This window comes from Ochotona princeps, chromosome 3, assembly GCF_030435755.1.
Source record: "Ochotona princeps isolate mOchPri1 chromosome 3, mOchPri1.hap1, whole genome shotgun sequence".
Lineage (NCBI taxonomy): Eukaryota > Metazoa > Chordata > Mammalia > Lagomorpha > Ochotonidae > Ochotona > Ochotona princeps.
Window position 1 is genome coordinate 40265483 of NC_080834.1, and position 26136 is coordinate 40291618.

The 26136-nt window shown below is 38.0% G+C and overlaps 1 protein-coding gene across 1 annotated transcript in view; it reads left to right on the plus strand.

The window, feature by feature from the left end:
* ADAMTS5 (ADAM metallopeptidase with thrombospondin type 1 motif 5) overlaps positions 1–24942 on the plus strand; it is a 42954-nt gene extending 18012 nt beyond the window's left edge. The window contains exons 3-8 of the mRNA XM_004588591.2: positions 3183–3350; positions 14662–14945; positions 17153–17336; positions 17691–17866; positions 19293–19468; positions 22873–24942. Of these exons, the coding sequence (XP_004588648.2) occupies positions 3183–3350; positions 14662–14945; positions 17153–17336; positions 17691–17866; positions 19293–19468; positions 22873–23440 (1556 nt within the window). The 3' untranslated portion in view covers positions 23441–24942. The remainder of the gene's footprint in view (positions 1–3182; positions 3351–14661; positions 14946–17152; positions 17337–17690; positions 17867–19292; positions 19469–22872) is intronic.
* The last annotated feature ends 1194 nt before the right edge of the window (positions 24943–26136 follow it).

Consider the following 26136-nt stretch of genomic DNA (forward strand, 5'->3'; position numbering starts at 1 on the left):
TTGTTATTTGCTGCTGGAAAACAATCAAACAGAAAACATTGCATAACACAATTACATGAAAATGACAGCCTTCTTTAGGCATTGTAAACATTTTCTCCACCACTTTTTTGGTATTCTTCATTATTCTCTGGGGGCATGACTGGTTAACTCCATATTTTGGGAAAGCTGCTGGGAGCTACTTGTCTCAGAAATTCTTAATCTGCAAACCATACCATTGGCTTTCATTATCTCTGTGGGTAATTTATGGACAGAATCTGGAAAGGCAGCTGCCACCAAAGCCAAATACTGTGCTCAGTTCTCTGTAATCCCCCCACTACCCCTCCTTGAAATACATGGCTGTCTGCTGTGACCTGATATTAAATTTGCTAGGTTCTAGATTTTCTTGAACTTTTGTGTGGTAGTGTATTGGCTTCAGTGTGAGTGTCCCTTTAAAAGGGTTGATGCTTTTATATGCACCTTGTCAATGCAAGGCTGAATGATGTGGACAAGTTATAGATAGACATCAATCGTGTTAGCAAAACTGTTTGGCAGCCCACACTGGAAAACCCCCACTCCATTGGCTGTGCACAACTCTTAGTATGTGTGTCACATCTTTCCTAAAGAGCATCCAAGCATCCCTCACATTGCTCTCCCCTTCCAAGTCCCATCCAGCTTCTGAAGGGAAGTCATGTGGGCCTCTCCCTGTGCCCTGGTTCCAGTCACTCAGGAACAGGCTTTCTGCTTTTGTGGATGCTGAAATGTTCTTCCTTTTGCCCATGCCTCTCAGCCAGCTCACAGTCTTTCTCTGTTGATATTGCCCAGCTGACCCTCACACAGCCTGTGTCTTCCTGGCACAGAAAACTAAAAAAAAAAAGGTTCATACCCACTCTAGTTCTGGTTGAGGTGGAGCTAGGAGCTGGGCATGCTCAGAATGACAATCTTCTGTGGTAGGATTGTGTGTTTATCTGTGGTAGCAATTCACTCACATTGACAAATTAATAAATTCAGGAGGCATAAAATTCATAATATTATGCCCAAGAGCATGCCAAATGGTTCATAAAATTATGCCAAGATACTTGAAAAGGAAACTGTTTTACTTACATAGTTTGGATCTTGAACATTCTATGACTTGCCTCTCTGTATACAAGAAAAAAGTGAGATATTCTTATAGACCCTTCAAAGTGTAATTGGTATTTGCCATATGGCCTGCATTTTAAATAGGAATCTCAAAATCTTCTCTCCAAATGAAGTGAAAATCCCTTGATGCAATAATAAAAATACATATGAAAAGTGTAATTTATATAGATTTGGAAGAAAAGACTATTACTCCATTAAATAAACTTGACTGTCTTATGAAACAGAATGCAATATTCTAATGTTTCATTGGAAAAATGTAAGCCAAGATTCAAGTAAATATCATGCTACAAAGGTCATTTTGGGCCGCTTTCTCTGTTTTCTATGCCAGAAGGATGTGGGGCGAAGCCTGCAGTGTGAAATTGCCATGTTAATCCCACACTCCTAACTGATAGTTTCTGCCTTAGAGAAGTTCACAAAGGTCAGAGAGCACTCATAGCAAGTACTGGACATAATTTAAGCAGTTTTTAAAAGGACATGATTGAAGAATTTTGTTTTTCTGCACTCTGACATCCCTGAATACGTCACTCAAAAACTAAATGAGCTTCTGCTAACCATTTGTATGTTATTTGAGACATACTTTATAGTATGGCACACATTCATGCTACTGACCCAACAAAAGGTGAATGGGCTTCCCAGAGAATATGTGTTCATCTAGTAAATCTTACCGTAGTAAACAACTAAAAAAAAAAATCTTTAAAAAACACAAGAATGGGAAGATTTGGAAGGTGACTGAGCCCTACTTATTTAATTGGAACCACAACAGAAGTCAGCTGCTCAGTGAACAATTTTGTTATGAGGTGTCAGTGATTTAACGAGTTGGCCAAAAGTAGTGGGAATGCAGCATGAAGGATTTCATCTCAGCTGGATTTCATTGATGTGTACTGAACTCCTGATAGCCTGGCCAGAGTTCTTGAATTTGGCATCAAGAACCCAAGGAAAATGCAGTAATCAGTTGGCAGCATTACTTTCCACATCGTTATAAGTGGTTTTCCTCGTATTCTAGCAAGCTTTACTAAAAAGACACCATTAGGGTGACTTATTGTCTACTTTTCAGAGTTTTCTACAAACTGCTGAGACTAGCAATTTTAGCAGCATTTGGATTTATTAAAGAATGTTATTTTATCTTTAGAGCAAAGGAAAATGATGTTATGCAATGCAAAGCAATTTACTTGGATTAGAAATCAGCAGTTATCCATTATGTAAAATAATATTTACCATGACACAATAGAAATGACATCTGCTGGAATTGCCAAGAACATGGTGGGGAAACTAAAGCCCAAAATACCACCTAGATGAGTGCTTTTAGAAAAATCCTTTCGCTTACATTATCTATTTTTCTCCCAGCATTGAAGCTGACTCCATGATGGGCATATTTTCAAAATCTTCAGTTTGGTTGGGAGACAAGTAAACACTCATAATTCACTAAATGACAAAAAGCAATGAAGAGGAAGAGCACGTTTACACTTTTATGAAACCAGAAAGTTTTTACTTTCACTTCTCTTCTTTTCCTCCTCACGTCATCTCATACAGCTAGCCACTTAATTTCTTGATGAAGAAAATAGTACTTAAAATGGTACTTAAAAGTTGTCTATTAAGTGTTTGCAACTTGCATGGCATTAAATTAAATACAGGAGTTTCAGTAGTGAATGAGGGGAGAAGCACTTTGATCTCATGGGGTTTATGGTTCATCAGAGAAAACAGAAAATTCAACAATCAACATAATACGTAGTGAGGGCAATGACATAACCCACAGTTGCTTCACAGATTCTGATTCTAAATAAGTGTTTATGTATGTCACAGAGCATATGCAGTCCAAACGAGGTAGGCAAACATCCTCTCCTGAGCTGAGCTTTTCAGTATTCATCTCAATGTTCACCAAACGTAATTGTTCTACCAGTAATATGCAGCTTTTATTTCCCAGGTTGTCCAGCATCTGGGTGAGAAAGTTCATGAAAATGAACTCATCTACTATCAAGTGGAAAAAAATCATGTGCTAGTGTAATTGTGTTGAAAAACAAAAATTGAAAGTCACCTATTATTTTCACTTCCTCTGTTTCTTCCCTTAGGACATCTCCTTGGCCTGTCTCACGATGATTCCAAATTCTGTGAAGAGAACTTTGGCTCCACGGAAGATAAGCGCTTAATGTCATCCATCCTCACCAGTATCGAAGCCTCCAAGCCGTGGTCCAAGTGTACCTCAGCCACCATCACAGAGTTTCTGGATGATGGCCATGGTATGTATCATTCAGGGCAACATGGTACCAGAAACCAAAACTGGGAATTTGTGAGTGTTCCACTTGATCTTTTCCTCCACATGACATCTAGCTCTGTCACACAGTGTTGTTTTGACACTCTGAGAGAACAAAGCAAGCAAGCTGATCGTCTCTTGGTATGTAAGGCCAGCGTCCTTGGTGGCATTGTAGCTATGGTATTTTTGCTTTGGAATTGAGAAGTTCAAAAGAGAAACAGTGTGGGAGACCACACAAAATGCCTTGCTGTGCCCTAAAAACCTGGTTTTTATTTCTTCTTTCACCACTAGCTTCCTGTGAGAACTTTGGCAGACATCTTGGCTTCCCTGCTATTAAGATGAGTCTCAGAATTATTTGTTACATGCTTATTATAGGGGTGTGGTTAAAGTGTAGGTGACAGTTCCACTGGATTCCCTTCAAGACCTAAGAAAGTCTGGGAAGGAAACTTGCCACTGCTAGGTTGAAGAAAGAATTTGGTTTCAGGTAGACAGTAGACTCTCCTGAAAGTGAAGTAAAGACAATTGAACAGATTTTAAAAAACCAAAAAACAGAAAGAACAACAGCAATCTAATGAAGAATCACATCAAGAATTTAAAAGTAAAATGTTTGGTTTTATTCTTTAGATATAATTTAAGAGCAGAGCACACTTTATTGAACCCTATGAAATAGATATCATACAGTAAATCAAATACAAATGTTGATGAAGTTGTCAATTCTAGAAACAGGAAATTTTGGTACCCTAATAATCTTTACAACAAACTGCTACAAGTTTCCTAGAAAGTTTTATTGTTTCAACACCATAAAAACCTGGGAGGAAAGTTACATAAGAGGTGGAAGAGATTTTTTAAAATCACACAGTTCGAAGAGTCTCATCCTGTAATATAAGAAAATTCTTATTTCTTCTTTACTCACAATTTGTCTCTTTCTAAGCTGGGTGGTTAAAGTGAATATGAAAAAAATCGTAATCATAATGGTTTCCCTTAAAATTATTCCATTATATGTAACTCAAAGTTGTATAAAAGGGTTCTTTGATAATTATTTTTTCTAGTTCTAACATGACCATATGTCTACTATTAGTCAACTTGAACTTTAACTACATCATGTCAATACAGGTTATTAGATCACTCATTTTATGCGAAAAAAATCCAGGTAGTTATTCAATATTTTGTACTATGATCTGTTGTTAACTCACTGACTGCATTAATGATGAACTGGTAGTACATTAGCTGTGTGATCCTATATCCTTTTGCCAGAACAGACTTTTGGCTTAGCTGTTAGGATGCCACTTGAGCCACCTGCATCCCATATCAATGTGCCTTGGGTCAAGTCCTAGCACTGCTCCTGATTTCAACTTCCTGCTAATGCACACCATGGGACGCAGCAGTAATAGTTCAAATGGTTGGATCCCTGCCATCCATGTGGGAAAGCTGATTGCAGATAACAGCTCCTGGCTTTGGTCTGACCCAGCTGCCACGCTTACAGGAATTTGGGGAGTGAAATAACAGATAATTCAGATAACCCCCCTTCTTGCTTGATCTCTTTGTGTAATGAATAAATAAATAAAAACATTTGTATTTCTAAAAGCAATCAAGATGCAAAGATCCAAGTTGGCTTGAAATTTTTCTCAATTAAAAAGTGTTCTTTACTAGTAAAAAGAAAGAATTCCCTATATTGTAATAACACGATAAAAGCTGGGGGGGGGGGAGAATGGGAATTAATCAAGGTTGCTCTATTAAAAATTCTGATTAACCCAGGTTGCTCCCTCTTCTGATTTCCCTTCTATTCCATCGCCCTGAAACATATTGTTGACTTCATTGTGGTCCAGTATCCAGTTGTATGAACAGGCCATTTGTGTTGTAGATTTCGTGGAGTAGATGCGTTAGGTATTCCAATAACCCAGTTGGTAAAGTACTAGGGAACACAACTTTCCCATATATAATTACCTGTTGGATAGATCAGCAGACATTTCTTCATGATCTAATAACTGATGATGCTTCATATTACTAAATTAAAAGTTTTAGAAATTTTAAGCTTTGGAAATGAGGCAGTTAGCAGGGATTTGTTTTTACTAGTTTCATAGATATATGTCTTCTCTGGTAGTCTGGCCAAAAGCAAAGATTTCTGTTTTTTAAATTACAGGTGTTATTTCCCATATTCTATAACCCTTCTAATTTTTATATTGCCACGAAAGTGCCTGCCCAGCACTGTATATTACAGACAGTCTCTCACAGTGGAAGGTTTAGTCTTTCTTCATATACACTGCAAACTTCTCCTTTGATCTGTTTACTCACCTAAGCTCTTCCTGTACCATTTGTTGTTTTATTTCATTTCTGTAATTGCTGTACTTCCACTGATATTTTCCAAGTTAAATTTAACCCAGGCTAATCCAATCATGATTTGTTTTCGAATAATGTGTGAGTGACCAACTGTTTAAAATAAAACAATTTGGCCACATCAGAACTATATTAGTGTTCATTTCCAACAATATAAAACTTAAATATTGAAAATATTCAAAACAGAATGGCAGTCTTACCATCAAATTTCAGCTAATTGGTTCATGTTAATTTCTTATTGGATGTTTAAGCAGCAGTTACCTTTGTTCTGTGATGGAAATGCTAAACCATGATGGCTTTTGCTATCAACTTTCAACCACTTAACTCAGAGCAGAACTTTCATTTTAAAGGAATTTTGGCTTCATCTGAATTTAAAGGTCTCTTCAGAAAATATTAAGCATGTCCTAATTTCTTATTACCATAACAGTTCAGGTCAATTAAAAGTATTTAACTGCAATCTTGAATTATAAAGTTGAAATGTATATATCAGGCTCTCAACTTAATGTAAAGTAAATGAGCAGTTACCTGGTGGGTTTTCTTTTTCTTTTAATTTCCATAGTCCCATAACATAACTTCATTTCAATATTTATCTTTCTCTATTCAAAAATGTTCCCATCAGGAAGGAAAAGATAGGAAACAGCTGAGGATTAATCTTTTTTTTTTAAATTATTATTGGAAAAATAAGTTTTCTGGGGGTCTTTGAAAGCTGGATTTTTTTTTTTTTTTGTCTTTCACATCTGTGGCAGCTAAAAAATAAATCACTCGAAATATTTAGGTTTACATGTTAGCTCTCTCACAGGGAGCTGCCATACCTCACAGCTCAAAGTGTATTCTATAGAGCAGTAACATACTGACATGTAATTGCAATTTACTCTACAGCAAAAATGATTCAAGAAGAAAATAACCTGCAGCGTCTGTCTATCTTTGTATAGGCAATTGCTTAAGCTGCTCTGCTTTTAATATTTGTACTTGGGAAAAGATGCTTATGTATGTCTAGTAATGTCACAGTGCAGATGCTGCTAGCCTAGGCACAAAGTTTTAAAAATTATTTTGTGAAGATTGGTGGTTGTATTAAAACTGTTGTGCCATTTTACCTCAAAAAAAAAAAAAAACCTGCAAAGCTCAAAAAAAAAAAAAAAAGAAAAAGAAAGAACATCCCAATATTTTAAAAACTTACAACCAATATCAAAACTCATTGTAATAGGTTTTTCCTTTCTACCAGTAGTAACATTGTGCTTTTTAAGTTTGGGCCCATTATCAGTGTTGGTTCAAAGCTGCTAAAGTCCTGAAATCAATATTTATCTAATTATATTTATCTGTAGTGATCAATATAAAATGAATATTTAATGAAGATATTCTTGAGCAAAACTGTAAGGCTGTGCTCCTAATGCTGCCCTTACTGTTTCATTTTGCTTTCTTTGGTTTTATACAATGAAAAAGTCTTCATATTTAATTTAAAAATCACACATTACACATTCCAAAAGCTTGAGCTAAACCTTGAATCACTAATTAAATGGATTTAGCTGCTAAGGCAGCAAATACTTATTGCTAAATGGTAGAAAAAGAAAGTTTTTTTCCTATGCAAGTATTAGGTCAACTAATTACAATGCTGTGCATAATTTTGTTCCTTATTTCATAATTTGGAAATAATTCATGTATTCCATGGTTCTGGAATTTATGGCCTTGTTATCTGCGCAGTAAATATGCTTTAGGATTGTCTTAGTTTTTAATAACATGTCTGTATTTAAACAGCTTCATGCTCTGAGTTTTTGAAAATTTTATAACAAATGACTTATTTGTTACATTTCAGTTTCTGTTTAAAATTTCTGAGGATATACTTTTAGTGTAAATAGACCTTATATGTTTGCCGGACTTAAAAAAAAGTATTTGAGTATATCAAAGAAATGTCACTAACATTCTTATGTTTTATGCTATGTTTTGCCAACTCTAAACTATTTCTCTTTTCAGTACCTTAACTTGATCAATCATTTGTATTGACAGAAAAAAATCATTATTTCATTAATAATCTACAATGAATAAAGTTATGTTAGATTATTGAAAAACGAAGAAGGAAAATGTGTTATCATAACATGTCTGATTTTATTTGAAAACAGTATGCAGACACAGCACTCAAAGTTTTTAAAGCAATATTATTTAGCTATAAATTCAAATTGTTTTGTAATATTCCAAAGTGACTAGAAAACTGAAGCAAGTTTAAATGACAGCGTGACCATAGAAATTAGTAAACCCAGTTTTGAAAAGGTTGGTGTACAGACAGTTCAACTATAGAGCCAAGGAAAGAAGTAAGAAAATAAAAGCCCACGCTGATGGAAAAACAATGTATGTGTTAGAACACCATACCCTTATCATGAAATCTTAGTGTAAACCCTTCCATTTCACTCACTGAGAGACCATTTATTCATATTTTCAGTTGTAGTCTTTGTTCTTATTTTCAAATCAGATTTTCAAAGATGTATGTACTTTAAAGGCAGAATGACAGATTAAGGGAAAGAGGAGAGGTCGTGTGTTAGGGGTGAGAAAAAAAAATAACCATCTTCCATCTACTCCTAAATGGCTACAACAACTAGAGTTGTGCCAGGCTGAAGCGAGGAGCCAGGAATTCATTCTTGGCCTCCCATTTGGGCTGCAGGAACCCAAGTAACTGAGCCATCTTCCAATAATTTCCCAGGTACATTAGCAGGAAGCTGAATCAGAAGTGGAGTAGCCAGGAGCGAAACCAGCCATCCAACATGAGAAGGTGGGATGCAATGTCGCAAGTTGCTACTTAAAGCACTGCACCACAATTCCTGCCCCACATGAGCAATTTTAAGCCACAAAATAGCCCTAGGGATTGGAAAGTATTTCAGACAGATGTGCTGAGGGCAATAAACGGTATCCTTTGACAGTAAGCGAGAGGTGCTTAACCAACTCCACCCCCAAAATAAAAACCCTTGAAATAACACAGTACTGAAGCACAATTTTCCACAAGGTCAAAAAGTACTTTACAAAAGCAGGAAAGCCATTACTGTTTTAAAGTAGATATTCTCATAAAACTTAAGCAATTTTTGAAGTTACCTAAAAAGTATGCCATCCAGAAAATCCACTTATGTGTGATATTGTATCCCCACCCCTTGCTCCCCATCTGCAGAAATGCTGGAGATTTGTGATCCTGGAGCAAAATTAAGTTCCAAGTATTTGATTTATTTTAAAAATTATTAACCATAAGTAGCTGGACTTTGGTAGCACTTGATCACTGCCAAGTTTAAATTCATTAGTGTTACGAGTGTTTCCTGATATGGTTCCAGCTAGAAAAATGCATCAATTAGGTTATGGCTGAAAAGTCAGAGTACACACTCAAAAATAACTGTGCCTGCAGATTTCTGATTCCAAAAAAAGGAGAATTGATTCCTTAAAAGACTCGACACCCCCATCAGGCAACCCTGGCCAAGATTCTGGTAGACAGACTGCCCTGTTTACTCAGGTAAACATTGGCAGAGAAATTGTGTGAGGAAAAGCAAATTACTGAATTTCCTTTCTCAAATGTTTAATAAACATAAGGAGAAAAAAAAGATAGCTTTATCTGCTGTATCCCATGTCCAGTGACTGATGATGAGTAAGACAACCACCTGCATAGGCAAGGCATGAATGCACCTGCAGCCTCAGCTGCTGGAGAAAGAACTGCAGACAGCTTGGAAAAATTAATATGTAGATAACTGAATGTTCACGTCACTTTTATTTTACAGGCTTTTGTAGTTATTTGAAAGGCATAGTTACCGAGAGGCAGAGGTAGGAAAGGAAGATAGAGAAAGAAACAGAGAGATCCTTTATACACTAACTCACCCCCCAAATGGCTACAGTGTCCAGGGCTGAGCTAGCCAGGAGCATCATCTGGCTCTCCCGTGCAGGTGCAGAGGCCCAAGCACTACGGCCATCTTCTTCTAATAATTTCCCAGGCACATTAGCAGGCAACTGGATAGGTAGTGGAGAAGTCAGTTCTCGAGCCATCTTCCATATGGGATGCCTGACATGCAGGCAGTGGCTTTACCCACTGTGCCACACAGTCAACCCTGAAAAAGCTAATCTTACCGCCACTTACTAAGCACACACCTTTGACATAAAATGATGTTGGGAAATTAAGTAACCTGAATCTTCTACTGAGTCTGTAGTGCAATGCTTAACATCAGTCTGTAAGATGGAATACAAAGTGTATTATAGTTGTGTCTTGATTTTCACAAGAAACATATTTAAGAGGATGTGTAAATGAGACATATTTTAAAGTTCTGTGAGTTATGGTGAAGATTGCTTTTGATCAACTCTGTTGGGAGTTCTGTGCCCCTCCTGGATCTTGTTTCCCAATTCTTTCTCCAGATCAGGGAAAATTTTCCTTATTTTTAATTGAATACACCTTTAATCCCAGTATCTCTTTCTGCACCTTCTGAGACTCCAGTAACTCTTATATTAGGTCTCTTAATAGTGTCTTTCAATTCTTGAATACTTTTTTTTTTTTTTGCCCTGATCCAGCTCTGCTTCCAGATTTTTGTTTGTTTCCCCCTGGTGACAGGAAATATCTTCCAGTTCTGAGATTCTTCTGCTTGCTTCATTCTGTTTTGGGGACTCTTCACTGTACTTTTAATTTGCTTCACTGTATTCTTCGTTTCTAATGTATCAGCTTTTATTGATTCATTTCCAGTGTAACATATTCCTTAAATTTCTTGAACGCCTGTTTTATTTGCTTTTCCTTGTTGATAAGCCCATGTGGACACCAGTTCTGGTCCAGGCAACCCTGCTTCTGATCCAGCTCTGTTTTGTGGCTTGAGAAAGCAGTCGGGGACGGCCCAAAGCCTTGAGACTCTGCACCTATGTGGGAGACCTGGAGGAAGCTCCGGGCTGGAATGGCTCAGCTCCAGCCATTGCAGCTGTTTGGGGAGTGAACCATCGGACAGAGGATCTTCCATTCTGTCTCTCCTCCTCTCTGTATATCTTCCTTTCCAATAAAAATAAATAAATCTTAAAAAGAAAAAAGATACTTTTGGTGCATTTGGTTAGGAATATTCATTGATTTCTCAAGGCTGTAAATATTTGAACCAACACTTATGTCATTTTTAGATATGGACAAAGAGAGAAGAGGGAAACAGTTGCAGGGCTAGAAATAAGGAGGAAAGGGTAAGGAATAATAACCATGAACACTGATTTCCATTAATTTATGCATAGCCAACTATTCCCATGCATCATTAACCAGAAAGATAATTAACTGGTGATAGAAGCCAGATTTCTTTTTAATTTAGTTTTTTCTGTTCTGTTTCCTGCTACATGTTCCATCAGCACTGGTGGGCTTCAAGGGCCATAGAAACAGACTGCCACATACTTCCATCAGTTCATTTCAAGTCACTTTATTTCCCTTTCAGTTTTTTTTTTTTTTGCCTTATTTTAGGTCCATTGCTACACAAAAATAAGAAAAGCAAAGATGAACTATTTTTTTCTGCCTTTTGTTTTATACACTGTCCTGTTGTATATACAAAATGTTACCACCAAAGAAAGAAAGGGAAAAAGAAAAAACAACTTAGCAAGTTGTGGAACAAAAAAGACAAAATGTTGACAAGGAAACCCAGATAGCATTTCAGACCAGGACAAGCTAGAATACAAGTAAGGTTACTTTGAAGATGTGGCTGGGAGTCAGTGCACAGCAAGTAAACAAAAGTCAGCTGTAGTTTGAGTCTCTTTACAAATCAACATAAATGATGCGAAGTTTGCTCTGCTTTCTCTGTCACTCCATCCTCAAACCACACCCGTTTTTCCTAAATGAAAATGCATATCCAGTCCGCTATTTAGACTTCAAATATTATACACTGAGGGACTCTAAATCGGGCTGATAGTCATTTGTTCTTGTTAATGGCATGAATCTCAGTCGGATGTTTACTACCAATGCCTGTATCCGTTTTTTGGTAGAATGACATAATTCATCCTGAAAATGAAATAGATAGTTTACGTTTCAGGAAAAACAGTAATTGATGCAGCAACAATTTACCACACTGAGAACCTTGAAATAACCAGGGAAATTCTGATATAAATCGCTTTGTTTCAACTAAGAAAATCTTCACATTCAGCCCTGTTAGATATATATCCTTATATATCTGACTTTTAGTAGCAAAGCAAATGTGTGTTTAGTTTTTCAAAATTATACCTCTGAAAAGAAATTATGCTTCTGGAATAAGCTTTTTAAAGAGGGATTCCCCATCTGAAGTCTGCCTATCCTACGCTGATTTCAAATTGTGTATGTTATCCATTTCTTTTCATTCATCAGCAGCCAGTGCAGTAGAGGGACCGCGCATGGCTGTGTGTCCTTAGTGAGGTGGTAGGTTATTTTGGCTGGAGATAAATGAAGTAGACCCCAACAGGCCGCATGCACCCACCCAGGGTAAAGACTTCCCAGCTAAGGTTTAGTTATCCACTTATTGCAGTCTGTGCTTTTCAGTAAAATTGTTCAAAACAAATTTTAAGAACAGCACTTTTGAAGAATTGGAAAGCATTCTTGCTGATTCAGAGGTTTGCTGCGGGTCTGCTAATGTCAGCAGTGTGCTAAGCGCTGCCGGGTTTACACAGCATGGTGTCTTTCTTATGTAGCACTGACGATAAGGTTTCCCCTGGAGTTCTAAAGTGCCTTATCTTACTATGTTCTGTAAACAAAACCCAGGGAAGTTTTACTCTCATTCTTTCCTATGGATTTGATGTTAATGTTTTTCTTTTAGAGTTTTCCTCCTCAGGTTCTCTTTGGCCAGAAGCTTGTTTTTAATGCTTTTGCTGGCTTATGTTAAGAAGTTTTACCTCTTCAAACACTCTGGCTCAGAAATGAAATCGGAACTTTGCTCTTTATTCATTTTTATAAAATCTATCCATCCCAGACTGACAACTTGTAAGGTATTCACTTTGAAGAAACTTCAATATAGTTGTAAAAACATTTGCTAGCGTAGTTAAAATGTGTGGAATAGTCTATTCTCAGTGGAATTAAGGATTCAACTACTTTTCTGTGGATTAAAGAGAATAACTGGTACATTTCTAAGTTTGGTAAATATGCTGAGCTTAGGATCAATGACTGTTTCTTAATCTTCGTCTTTGTTTCTTTGTTAGCTAATTTTACCTTGATAGAATCATAGTGAAAAGAAAAGCGTTTCACATGTGTTGAAATTAAATTAGGAAAAGATTAACTAACTTGAGTAAGTATCCTCAGACATCTAGAATTTGATCAGGATTACATTTTATACCAGGTGTGTCTACCATTAGGCACAAGAATTCCCATTTAAGGAATTCTTAATGAAGCCTGCCCTTCAGAAGTGAAATAAGGCAGCTCTCCACCTGCTAACCAGAAGCAGTATAGTCTGCACTGAGCAGCCTGACTGTGACCACAGTACCCAAAGCCTAGCTTTGGATAATTGATCTTTATCTTCCACAGTTTTCTTGTCTGTAAAATAAATAAAATGAATGCATCATCTCATGAGAATTCAGTAAATTAATACCGGAAAAGAATTGAGAATAATGTAGATACGCAATACATATTTATTATTAGTCTTCTTGCTGTTACAGTTTATATATAAACCCCAAGATCAAACAAACAAGAAAGTTCAGAAACTGGTAATGTGCATATATGTGTATGGAAGGGAAAATCGATGATGGCAACTCACTGGATAAGAATTTTTTGTGCAGGAAGAGAATGAACATTTTAGTTTCTGATTGTTTATGGCCCTTGTCCTAGTTCGGTATGCTCTCCCATCACTCCTGTTGGCACTTGACCTCCTATCTAGAGAGACATCACCTTGGTTTAGTAAATGTACTCCCCACTCTCAACAAAGACCATTAACAAACAGAATGAGAGGAAGGCGGTGGAGAATGTCCTGGTCCTAAATTATTGAAAAGTGTTGCTTTTCTTCTCTTATTGTATACCTTTATTCTGACAATCTTAAAAGCTACCCATCGTCTTTTTCAACCTGGGAAAAAATATACTTATCCTATATACCACTCTTTATTGGGAGACCTAAAAGGGTAGATCTGGGTCATACTTTGTATTATTGATATTTAATGTGCTTTCTGAAGCATTGTGTGTCAAATGTTCTGTAAGTGCAGTGATCAGTGGCTTAGCTCCCTGGTCATTTATGCAATTAAAGGAGGAAAAAAAACAAAACAAAACATGTGACTGGTATAGAAGGGATAAGGTTGGAGTACAGGGTGTTGGAGAATACCAAAGACAAATTTTGTTTCTGGAAGTTGTAGAGTGGTTCGCTGTTATTATTGTTAAGCTCCCAGCTGGTTTCTTCCAGGTTCATTGAAATATCTTTTAGTGCCTCAGCCCCTTGTAGATTCCACAACTAATGCTCAAAAAATTTTTTGATTTATTTTCATTGCAAAGTCAGATGCACAGAGACGAGAAGAGAGGAAGATCTTCGTCCGCTGGTTCACTCCCCAAGCAGCCGCAATGGCTATTTGAGCCGGTCTGAAGCCAGGAACCTGGAGCCTCTTCCAGACTTTCCACATGGGTGTAGGGTCCTAAGACTTTGGGCTGTCCTCGACTGCTTTCCCAGGCAGCAAGAAGGAGCTGTAAGGGAAGCAGGGCTGCTGAGATTAGAACTGGTGTATTCAAGGAGAGGACATTAGCCACTAGGCTATGGCGCCAGGCCCTCACAACTAATTCATAACAATAATTTTGTTTAACCCTACCAGTCCTGGTCACATCTCCATCATTTTATAGACCCTAGAGATATACATCACCTACGAACAATGAATAATGGAAAGTTGTAGTGTAAGGTGGTACCCAGTCTGGTCTCCAGAGGAATCCCTTATTCAGGGCCTCAGTCTGCAGGTCTATGGGTGTGTGACGCATCAACACTTGCTGAAACATTTCATTTTTCGATTCATGATTTCATTGGCTTTAAATCTAAATCCCAAGCAGAGACCAATGTTGGTTATTCTTATAGGTAACTGCTTGCTAGACCTGCCACGAAAGCAGATCCTGGGCCCTGAAGAACTCCCAGGACAGACCTACGATGCCACTCAGCAGTGCAACCTGACGTTCGGGCCCGAGTACACCGTGTGTCCTGGAATGGACGTGTGTGCCCGCCTGTGGTGTGCAGTGGTACGCCAGGGCCAGATGGTGTGCCTCACCAAGAAGCTGCCTGCTGTGGAGGGCACACCCTGTGGGAAGGGCAGGATTTGCCTGCAGGGCAAATGTGTGGACAAAACCAAGAAAAAATATTACTCAGTAAGTGCTTTTCTTGTCACTCAAGGACTGGAGATCCAAGTTGAAAAGTGCCTTCCTGGGATAAGTGTTTGTGTAAAGAATGTTTTGAAATCATGCATATATTTTTCATCATGTGTATTTTTCATGAGCTCTGCGAAGACTCCATGTTTGCATTGATTTCAAGACGAGCAGCACCACAAATCAACTTATCTTATAATTCTAATTTTCATGAAAATATTTATATATTTGTATTTGTCTTGATTAGAAATATTTTCCCTTACAGATCCATTTACAACTTCAAATTCGGCCCTCAGTGGCTATTGTCAGTACTCAAATGCTGGATCAAAGTGGATTTCTTCATAGCTTTTGCCTTTCACTAATCAGTGGTGTAACTCAGAGTTTGTCTGATTGAGACCCCAAATACGGCTCTTAAAACTCTTTTGTGAAAGTTTGTTTTCAAATCTCCCATTCTGAAGTACAAGAAAACATTTATTTGATTTTCAAAATGTTCTTGAAAAGAAGACAGTTGTGAGACAGAGAAAAGGCAGACAGAAAGCCCCCGGTGTGCTGGTTAACAAATTCCCACAGCCATCGGCACTGGGCAAGGCTGAACCCTGGAGGCGGGACTCAGAGTCGATCTCTAGTCTCCATGTCAGGGCATGAACCCAAAGGCTCGAACCTTCCCCTGATGTCCCTCAGAGGGTCATTAGCAGGGAGCTGGATTGGGAGTGGAGCTAGAACTTAAATTCAAATACAAGCATTCTGGTACGGGACACAGATCTCCCACAGGAGTCTTAACTGCTACCCCAAATATACACCCCAGAATACTTGCTTTCTGTAACTCAATAGTAGCAGCACTGACACAGTCTACATACATAAGTGGTCAGCCCCCCAAATGGTGAGTTTTCCCTCTGATCATTTGAGCAGCCAAAGTCACGTGTGGCTACCCCAAGAAATCAAGTCTACCACTTTACACATAGTCCAACTGTAACTCCACAACTGCTTCCTCAACCTTTAAGGTAGGAACAAAGGATGGGTTTACTCTCACATGTAACTTTTGTTTGGGGAAGGTTGAATCTATGTGTGTTATTCCAGGCTCTGCCGATACCCCCACCCTGCTTCTACATTCATTCCCTTGGCAAAGCAACTTGTAATATTCCCCTTTTAGATTCTCGTGGTGTTCTGCACTGTACCCATAGGCATAGAGCTGAGTGTTTCCTCTGTACATGTATATGTACCTTAAGTATCTGTCGCGTCCAATTATTTAACCAAATCCAGCTCAAACCCTTTCACACATGGAGCAGAAGGCCTCTTCCAGACAGGGTATGTAAGTCAACAAAAACACTGAAGAATTTTACTGTCAATGAGAAAGAGATGCAAATATAAGTAATGCCAGTCATCATGCAAAGCTTTCATCCGTATGCATGATGGCAATCATCAAACATCTCAGGGAGATGGGGCAGCATTTGGCACACAGCACTTAACTGACGCTTGGGAAGCCAGCGTCCCAGATCTGAGTGCAACATTGGAGTTCTGCTGCTGATTGAAGCTCACTGGTAAAGATTCAGTAGAGGATGGCTCCTGTACTCGGATCCTTGCTACCCACATGGGAGATTCGGATTGACGGCTCGGTTCTGGCATCTCTCTCTCTCTCTCTCTCTATTTCTCCCCCCCCCCCAAACTTTATCTCTCTTTCAAATTAATTAAATAACTTGAAAGAACTTTAAAATCTAAATGGACAAAGGGTTACAATGATTCAGAAATGGTTAGGATTATCAGCAGATATCCACATGACCAAAGAGCAGAATGTAAAATGACTCAGAGAAACTAGGAGACGACTTTGACAATTTGCTCAGGACTTACTGTGCAAGATGCTTTCAGATAAACGTGCTGGAGGAAGGGAGATGTGTGTAGGACGAAACGTGCTGCAATTTCAGGGCATGCCCAAGTTCCATTCAGTAAAACTCTAACTACAGGAGGGCCCTTTGATTAGGTAATGAGAAAAATGAATTAAGATATACATTCATCTTGGTGCAAAGGATTTTGAAGTTTTGAAGACTTCTGTATACATCTGTCTCAATATTTTTGCACCATTTTTAATTCCATTTTCCAGGGACTGTTTGAAGTGCTTTTCTGTCCGTCTCCTCACATGCAAGCGATTTCCAGAGGTATAGATTGGAAGCTTTCCTCCAACTTGAGTTAAAAATGTCTTCTGTTTTCTGTTGCAGACATCAAGCCATGGTAACTGGGGGTCCTGGGGTCCCTGGGGCCAGTGTTCTCGATCGTGTGGAGGAGGAGTACAGTTTGCCTACCGCCACTGCAATAACCCTGCACCCAGAAACAATGGCCGGTACTGCACAGGGAAGAGGGCCATCTATCGCTCCTGCAGCGTTGCACCCTGTCCTCCCAATGGTACGCTGCTCTGAGTGTCGGTACCCAACCTACGCACTTGCATTTGTTTTCTAACAGTACTAACCAGGGAAGATTGGAGAAATACCATTAATGTTATAGAGCACAGTTGTGCTAATGTGCAACTCCATAACAAATATGTGAGGGATTTTAAATTGATTAAATTATGATTTGGATATTCAGACGAGCAGAAGATAAAACATCATTGACTACAATATGTAGATAAAATTCAACACTGATAGAATAAGAGGCTCCATATTTTTGAAATGTTGTCATCTCCTGCTTAAAATTAATTATTTAAATGCCCATCCAATTTTCAGAACAGTTGAAGTAATAGCCTAATGTGTTTGTTCCTAGGTAAATCTTTTCGACAAGAGCAATGTGAGGCCAAAAATGGCTATCAGTCTGATGCAAAAGGAGTCAAAACGTTTGTGGAATGGGTTCCCAAATATGCAGGTGTCCTCCCAACTGATGTTTGCAAACTGACCTGCAGAGCCAAGGGCACCGGCTACTATGTGGTCTTCTCTCCAAAGGTCGGTACACCCTGTCTGTCCACAAGCAGTAGGCATCCTTGGTGGAAATTACTCAGTAGAACAAAGCCTGCAGATACAAAACACAAACAGAATGCTTTTGTGAATGGTTTATATTTAGAAGGTTTTTAAATTTCTATGTTTTTATACTGTATATAATGAATACAATCATTTTATAAACAGAATAAGTGAATGTTTTAATGGCTATTTTTGAAAAGCACAACTAACTTCCAAGGAAGGTAAAATGGACTAATATGACTTTACCTTAAAAACAGCCATGCAAATAGCTAGGCTGCAAGAAGGAGTACAAAGCAAGAAAGCTTCCTCTTGTTCTCCCATTTGCCTAAGAATCACATCACACATCATGAAGATGGGTTTCAATGTCATCATCTGGATCGAGAATTTTGAATAAATATCACTTCCTTAAAATTAGTGTCTACCTAGTTATAGTCATATATATGTGTATATATGTATATATATATTTATATGTATGTAGTCTCTAGACAAATATATATACATATTTTAAAATATATATATATGTGTCAGTGTAGATGAAGAATACTGAAAAAGTTCATGCAAAAATGCCTATTATGAAAAAAGAGACCATATAGGGATTTCAAAATTTTGCACAAGATAAAGTTGTTTTTTCATTCCAGTTTAATCAAACTTTTGAAAAAAAATCTTAATGGTCCTACAAAGGTTATGTCTTTCCTACTTGTTTATGTATTGGCTCACAGGCTCGAACCTTGGTCAATTAAATTACGCAGTATCTTACAACTGGCTTCTTAATGACAGCATTGTGTATTCTTTCAGTCAGCCGGTTGAGTCTCCTCCAGTAAATCTTTTTCTGGCTTCCTCAACTCCTCTTCCTAATAATTGGTCCCTATCTAGGTGTCTGAAAGGTCAACACTCAAATAGGCAATGCTTTCCAACCAGGACAAGGTTTTGAATATCATGTCTAGATTTTCAAATGTGTTATTCTAAAAAAAAAAAAAACACTTATGCAACGGCAACAACAAAAAATGACGTTAGCTTGTTGAGTAGCTTATACTCATTCCACAGAAGGGATCATCACAAGCACTAAGTCAGGAGACCGTTGGTATCAAGGTAAGGAGTGAAGAGCTTCTGTGGGAACAAGCTAAGGGTGCAGGTAGGGAGATGAGTATCCCAGATCTCCTAACACATGATGAATTAAGTTGAAGGAGAAAGCGTGTAACTTAGAATCTCCCAGATCTTCTTTCTGCAAGTATATCAAGGATTTTTCTATTACAGACCTATGGAAACCATGTAGCTTTTGCAAGATGGCTGTTTGTTCTTCCATATGTTCTCTAGTCCAATAATACTTAAAAATCTCAGATTCAAATTTTTTAGTTTACCAAAGAACCTAAGTATTGTTTCACTGCTGATACGTGTGTGTGTCATGCTTCAGGTGACAGATGGAACTGAATGTAGACCCTACAGTAATTCTGTGTGTGTGAGGGGGAGGTGCGTGCGAACCGGCTGTGACGGCATTATTGGATCAAAGCTTCAGTATGACAAGTGTGGAGTATGTGGAGGAGACAACTCTAGTTGCACAAAGGTTATCGGAACCTTCAATAAAAAAAGGTAACATGATAGAACCCTTGCCCTTATATGAATTCAACAGAACTTTAGACTTCTGAAAAATTGATAAGGGGGATTTCAGATCACATCATAAGTTCTCTGTAGGAGGATGTCGAAAGTGGCTCCAATTACACATTATGAATATGAGATGGGAATGAAGGGAAATGAATAGAACTGTGATTGATCATGGCACCTATGAATGCAGATAACCCATAATACCCATGAGGGCCAATATCTTGCAGAGCTGAAAACTGAAAAGAAAAAGCAGGTGGCATTCCACTTCAGTGATGTCTTATACTATATGATTCCTGAAATGCAATTCATGAAAGAATGGTAGGCTTATATCTTAGCTATGCTTTTTCAGACATTTCTAATCAGTGTGTGCTGTTTTACAGAAAACATGTCTCTTTGAAAAATATAATTGCAGTGGTCTGCAACAATTTTGTTTTTTTTTAATTCATTATTTTTCATGATGCATTTGTTAGGCTCAGGGATTTCTCTTTTCACCCCTCCCCACCCGCCATCTCACTGTTTTCCGCTATATTGTAACAATAGTTTAGTCCCTCAACAACAGTTAACAAGTTCATCACTCTGCCATTTAAGTGTATCCTGACACTGTAAGTATAAGGAATGGCATAAAGTACAGCATTCTAGTGTCAAGATATGTGACAGTGTCACTGGGAGTCCATCTTTTATTCAGAAGTAGAGATGTGCCATTATACAGATCTGTATATCCAGTATCTAGTTACCTTAGCCACCATGACTGTGACACTCCATCCAAGTGATACTTCTTCCCTGGACTACATGGCTATTTCTTTACTGTCTAATGACTTTGTCCCCTCATGTTCCTGTCAAAAGCAAAGAGAGTTATTACTGTTTATCTGAATTAGGTCTTGGTTCAGCGCACTCCAATGGCCTCCATCTCATTTAGAGGCAACAACCAAGACAGTTTCATTACTCAGGAAGTGCTAGAATTTTTCTTCCTCTGCCCTATCCTCTGTGTCTTCTACATGTCCCTCTCTCATACCTCACTTTACCACACTGGATGACCTGCTGACCCTCACACATAGCCACTGACAGATGCATGCTGTGTCTTCTTCCTGGCTCACTTTCCTTCATTAATAATCAGTGTTGCCTTTGGAGTTCCTTTAGGCCCCAGATAAGTGTCACCCCTACTAATGCAATTCTTAATGAACAGATATCTTTCCCATCTCCATCATTGTGCTCCACTTTTTTATTATGCTCTCCTCTTCATAGTTTTCATCAATCAATACCATCAGAAATTCTGATGTGTTTTTTTTTTTAATGAGGGTCTGATGGCCTCCACTGAAGTGTTGCTTCCATAAGTGCATGTTAAATGTATATAAACAAAGTTATTCCTGTATGGCGGGCACTGTTACTGGTCCTGTGCAGATAGCCCTGAACAAAATCAGGTCCTTTGACTTGCTGACTGTCCTTTACAGTAGCTTCATGAAGGCAATGGGATTCATCTGTGGTAGCAAGGAGGCCAGTTGCTGTCTGGAGTTGAAATGGTACCCTCAAAGGTACAAAGAAAAGCAACCAGGAATATAGTGATCTTTTACTGAGGGGCTGATAAACCAGGGCACCAGCTTCAGACTTATTGTTTTCTCAAGAAACTCAATTTGAGGATCCACTGCAGTGTTGACACTTTTAATGACTTGTATCCTTATGAGGCAAGCTGTAAGGATCAATATTAAAAATTGAAAAGTTCTCTTCCCCTATTCAATTGCCTTTCATTCTTTTTCCCCTCATCCTTTCTATAGCTTCCCTGCTTGTTAACACTTAAGCACCGCATACAACCAGAACTTGTTTTCATGAAACTGCTATAAAACCCAGCTGCTGGCATAAGATCTCATGCATGGGGGCTCAGTGAACGAGGCACAGGGTTGGGATTGAGAGGTTTGGCAGTTAAGCCTCACACTGCTGCTAATGAACTCTTGAATGAACATGATCAAATACCTTTATCATCACTGGGTATGCTTGGTTTATAAGATGAGCTATTGTCTCCAACATTCCAATCTTGACTTTGAAGCCTCTGTGGGTTTTTCTATTACATATCATTTAAAATGAGAAGTGAAACATGTGGCTGGTCTTCTTATGGTATGGTTTATACAGGCAAAGATCTTGGCAAAAGATGACTGCTTCTCACTGCTATAGTTTAGTTACTATTCCAGCCTTGGTACTCACCAGAGGGTCATGGAAAGTAGGTATTTACACCTTGGCTAATTGTACGAAATTGCTGAGTCTTGGGAGACCTATTTTATTTGTCACTCATGGTAAAGCCTTATGCAGTCTATTGAGGTGTCTCATGAACAATAAGCATTTATGAAACTGCTCAGGCACTAAATTTTTTTTCCTCATCTGATTATCTCAGTAATATTAGTAACTATAGAATATTTTTCCAATGAATGCTCTAGCACACAAAATTCAGATGTCCAGTAAAAATGGATGCAGAGCCTCTTTCCTGTCTTTAATGTAAGAAATAATTAAAATCCATGCTTACAAATTAATGCACATACTGGAAAAATATTACCTGTGCTGAAAATGAGTATTTAATTGATATATTGTGTGGTTTTGGAATGCTTGAAATAACCTTAGGTAAGTCTACTGTGCAGACAAGTTTGAAAACACTAAAAATTTCTTTAATTTTAATAAGAACAGATTAGTCATTTTGTTTTTATATATCATATCTACTGTGTGGAAGAATTTACAATTGCTTTGTAAAGATGGTAGGCGTTGATAAAAATGTTAATGGCAGTACAAATTTTTAAATGCAGCTATTATAAATTTAAAAAATTAAAATCAATTTCTTACATTATCCTAATTTTAACATGCCAATAATTATATATAGTAGCCTCACTGTAACTGTATTATGTCATAAGAAAATCCAATTTTTTAAAATATTTCTTTATGCTGGAAAAGTAGAGCTACAGAGAGAGAAAGAGTGATAGAGAGAACTCTCATTTCCTGGCTCAGTCCCCAAGTGGCTGTAAAGGCTGGAGTTGGTCTGATCCAAAACCAGAAACTTTTTTCAAATCTCTCATGTGGATCCCCCAACCCAAGGATCTGGGACAGCCTCCTCTGCTTTTCCATGCCACATAAAGGAAGCTATATTGGAAGTAGAGTACCAGGGACCCAAATTGGCACCCATATAGGATTTCACACCACAGATAGGGGTTTAGCGTGCTATGCCACCATGCCAGCCTTCCCCCCTAAAAATCCACTTTAAATCCAAGTTTAAACTACTCTTTACAATGCATTAAAATTTGTGTTTGGAACACTTTTTATGAGAATTTCTATTTGTGCATCCATTTATTAAGTGTTATTTGTTTTCTCTCCTTTCCAACCTACTCTGTCTCCTCTGTGGGCATCATTCCTGCCACCAGTAAGGGTTATACTGATGTTGTGAGGATTCCAGAAGGGGCCACTCATATCAAAGTTCGACAGTTCAAAGCCAAAGACCAGACTAGATTCACTGCCTACTTAGCCTTGAAGAAGAAAAATGGTGAGTACCTTATCAATGGAAAGTACATGATCTCCACTTCAGAGACCATCATTGACATCAATGGAACAGTCATGAACTACAGCGGTTGGAGCCACCGAGATGACTTTCTACATGGTATGGGATATTCAGCCACCAAGGAAATTCTCATAGTACAGATTCTTGCAACAGATCCAACTAAATCTTTAGATGTCCGTTACAGCTTTTTTGTTCCCAAAAAGTCCACTCAAAAACTCAACTCTGTCACTAACTATGGCAGCAATAAAGTGGGATCACACACTTCCCAGCTTCAGTGGGTGACAGGTCCATGGCTTGCCTGTTCTAGGACCTGTGACACAGGCTGGCACACCAGGACGGTGCAATGCCAGGATGGAAACCGGAAGTTAGCAAAGGGATGCCTTCTGTCTCAGAGGCCTTCTGCTTTTAAGCAATGTTTGCTAAAGAAATGTTAGCCTGTGGTTGTGTTGTTATGGATTCATCGCCGATACAGTAGTGGAGAACGAGAAGTCCACCTAATGCATAGAAAGTCGTGCTTCTGTGTCAATGTCCACAGGAGCTGAATTACGGGTGGAATTTGCTCTCTGCGACCAAATGAAAATGTGTACTGCTTCATGTGACAACAGTAACCCTGCAAAACAGAAATGCTTGGGAGTTACTGACTGTTCCCTGGCCTACTAGAAGGAGAAGAAAAAGAAGCAACAATCCATGTAGATTCAGGGGACATTCGAATATGGCAGAACAGTACCCCCCCCTTGTCACCTACCTCTATGGAATGCCTTTAAAGGCATCATAATCATTGTCACACATGACACAGTCGCTTATTTTTACTGTTTGTAAATATGTTCTCCTTTGGTATGTCACTTTATATCACATGGTTCTATTACATATATATGTACATATATATATAAGAATATATATGCACACACATATAAATATATTTCTATTAAAGAAGTTTGACCAAAGTAGGTCTGCAGCTATTTCAACTCCTGCTAGTTTCCAGAAAGAGCTGTGGATGTTTTACTGGAAGTTAAGGACTTGCTGCTGTTTTAGTAAGATTTAGTATACTTTCTGAATACAGGAGATAAATTTTTAGTCAAAAATCATTTTAACAGCAAGCATTTTCTGAGAAATTTTGACAGAGGATCTCAGTGTATCTAGTCCATTAACTATATAAATAGGTACATTTACTCTAACTTGTGACTGTCTGTATTTTCAGACAGCCAAATTAAAGAATAATGAGGATGTAGATGTAGCATTGTGTGCGTGTGTCATCAGTATTCAACAGTCTAAAATTAGGTTTTCTTACTTTGAAATTTAAGAAAAAACACCCATTTTACCATGTTTTCAATTTATATTTTCACAATTGCTTTTTCTGTGTCTATGGGTCCGAGATGATATTTTATAGAGTATAACACAGATAGATATAAAATACACAACAAAGAAGTTTCTCTCACGTCCAACACTGGTCTGTCTCTTACAAGTAAGCCTTCAAGCTCTCTTTGTTTTCATGTGTTTGTGTTAAGAGATTCCATAGATCCATCCTTGCTGACATGGTTTAATAGGAATATTGAATATCACTTGGTGGTTAATCACATCTAAAATTGGTTAATATCATCAAAGTGATTAAATGTTCATGGTTAATATAAATAAGACTGTTTCCACACCATAGGCAATAATTCCTCAATTATTATTACTACAAGTATATTATTCTTACTATACTAATAATTTTTCCCAAATTGAAGGCATTTGATTGTACCAGGAAATGCTTTAACACATAACTATATGCATTAAAAATCTGTTTTTTTGATAAATGCTTCCCTCCCATCCTGTAATTCAGAAAAACCTAAGGTGGTTAATTTTCTCAGATTACTTTTTCTTGGAGACATACCAAAAAAACCATTTAAAAAAATAAAATTTGACAATAAGAATGCCAAAGATGCCTAAAGATTTGCATACAATGCTGTTAAGGAATCATTGCTTTGAGTTCCACTGAACTCATGGGAGTTTTGTTTTTAACCATTTGTAATTAAGCAATTATTCTTGCTATTTTAAATACTAATTTTCTTTAAAAATTTTACTAAACTATATTCTCTTAAGAAATTATTTTGCCAAATGTACACTTGCTTTACAAAGCCAACAATTATCAATTTTATTTTTAGACACTGCTTTGTTTTAGACATGATAATGTTTTCTTAACTACTTAGAGTTGAGAAATAAGATCCATGCAGGACTGATAGCTGTATTTGATGGAGCTAACCAGATGCCCAGGGCAGGGAGCAAAGCTGATCTGGTCAAGCTGCTCACCAACAACAATGACTGAACAAAACAACACTAACCTTTTTGGCTGTGCAAAGATAAAAGAGAATCCAATCTTACTTTTTCTAACTTAGAAGAAGATTCATCACCAGTTGTTTAAATTTGTCAACATTCAGTCTTATGTTTCATGATGATATTTCCAACAATTTTTAAAAATTGAAGAGTAAACATGACTGTATTCTGCTCTACTTCTATAGAGTCTTCATAAAATTCATCAAAGATACCTTATTTTCCAAAGTAGTGAAGTTGTGCACTTCTCATTGAAACAGTTCTAAAAAGCTTAGAGCCAATAAACTCCTATTCCATGTTTTTAATAAGTTTTCTCTACTCATTTGTTGTGTTTCTCACTAAATTAACAGAAGAATGTATGTCTGATTTTCTGAGAAAAAATGGCAGACACTGGAACCTGAAATTCAAAGAAATGGAATGATGAATCATGTAAAGAACGGTGGGACTGTAAAAATTCTCTACAGCTCAACCCAGTTCAGTCCAGCCTCTCTACAGCTCAACCCAGTTCAGTCCAGCCTCTCTACAGCTCAACCCAGTTCAGTCCAGCCTCACTACAGCTCAACCCAGTTCAGTCCAGCCTCTCTACAGCTCAACCCAGTTCAGTCCAGCCTCACTACAGCTCAACCCAGTTCAGTCCAGCCTCACTACAGCTCAACCCAGTTCAGTCCAGCCTCTCTACAGCTCAACCCAGTTCAGTCCAGCCTCACTACAGCTCAACCCAGTTCAGTCCAGCCTCACTTAGCACTGTGTCTTTCCCCTCCCCCCAGCTGCATCTTGAATTTTTAGAAAGTTTCCGATTCAGGATGATAAGGGAGACTTTCTT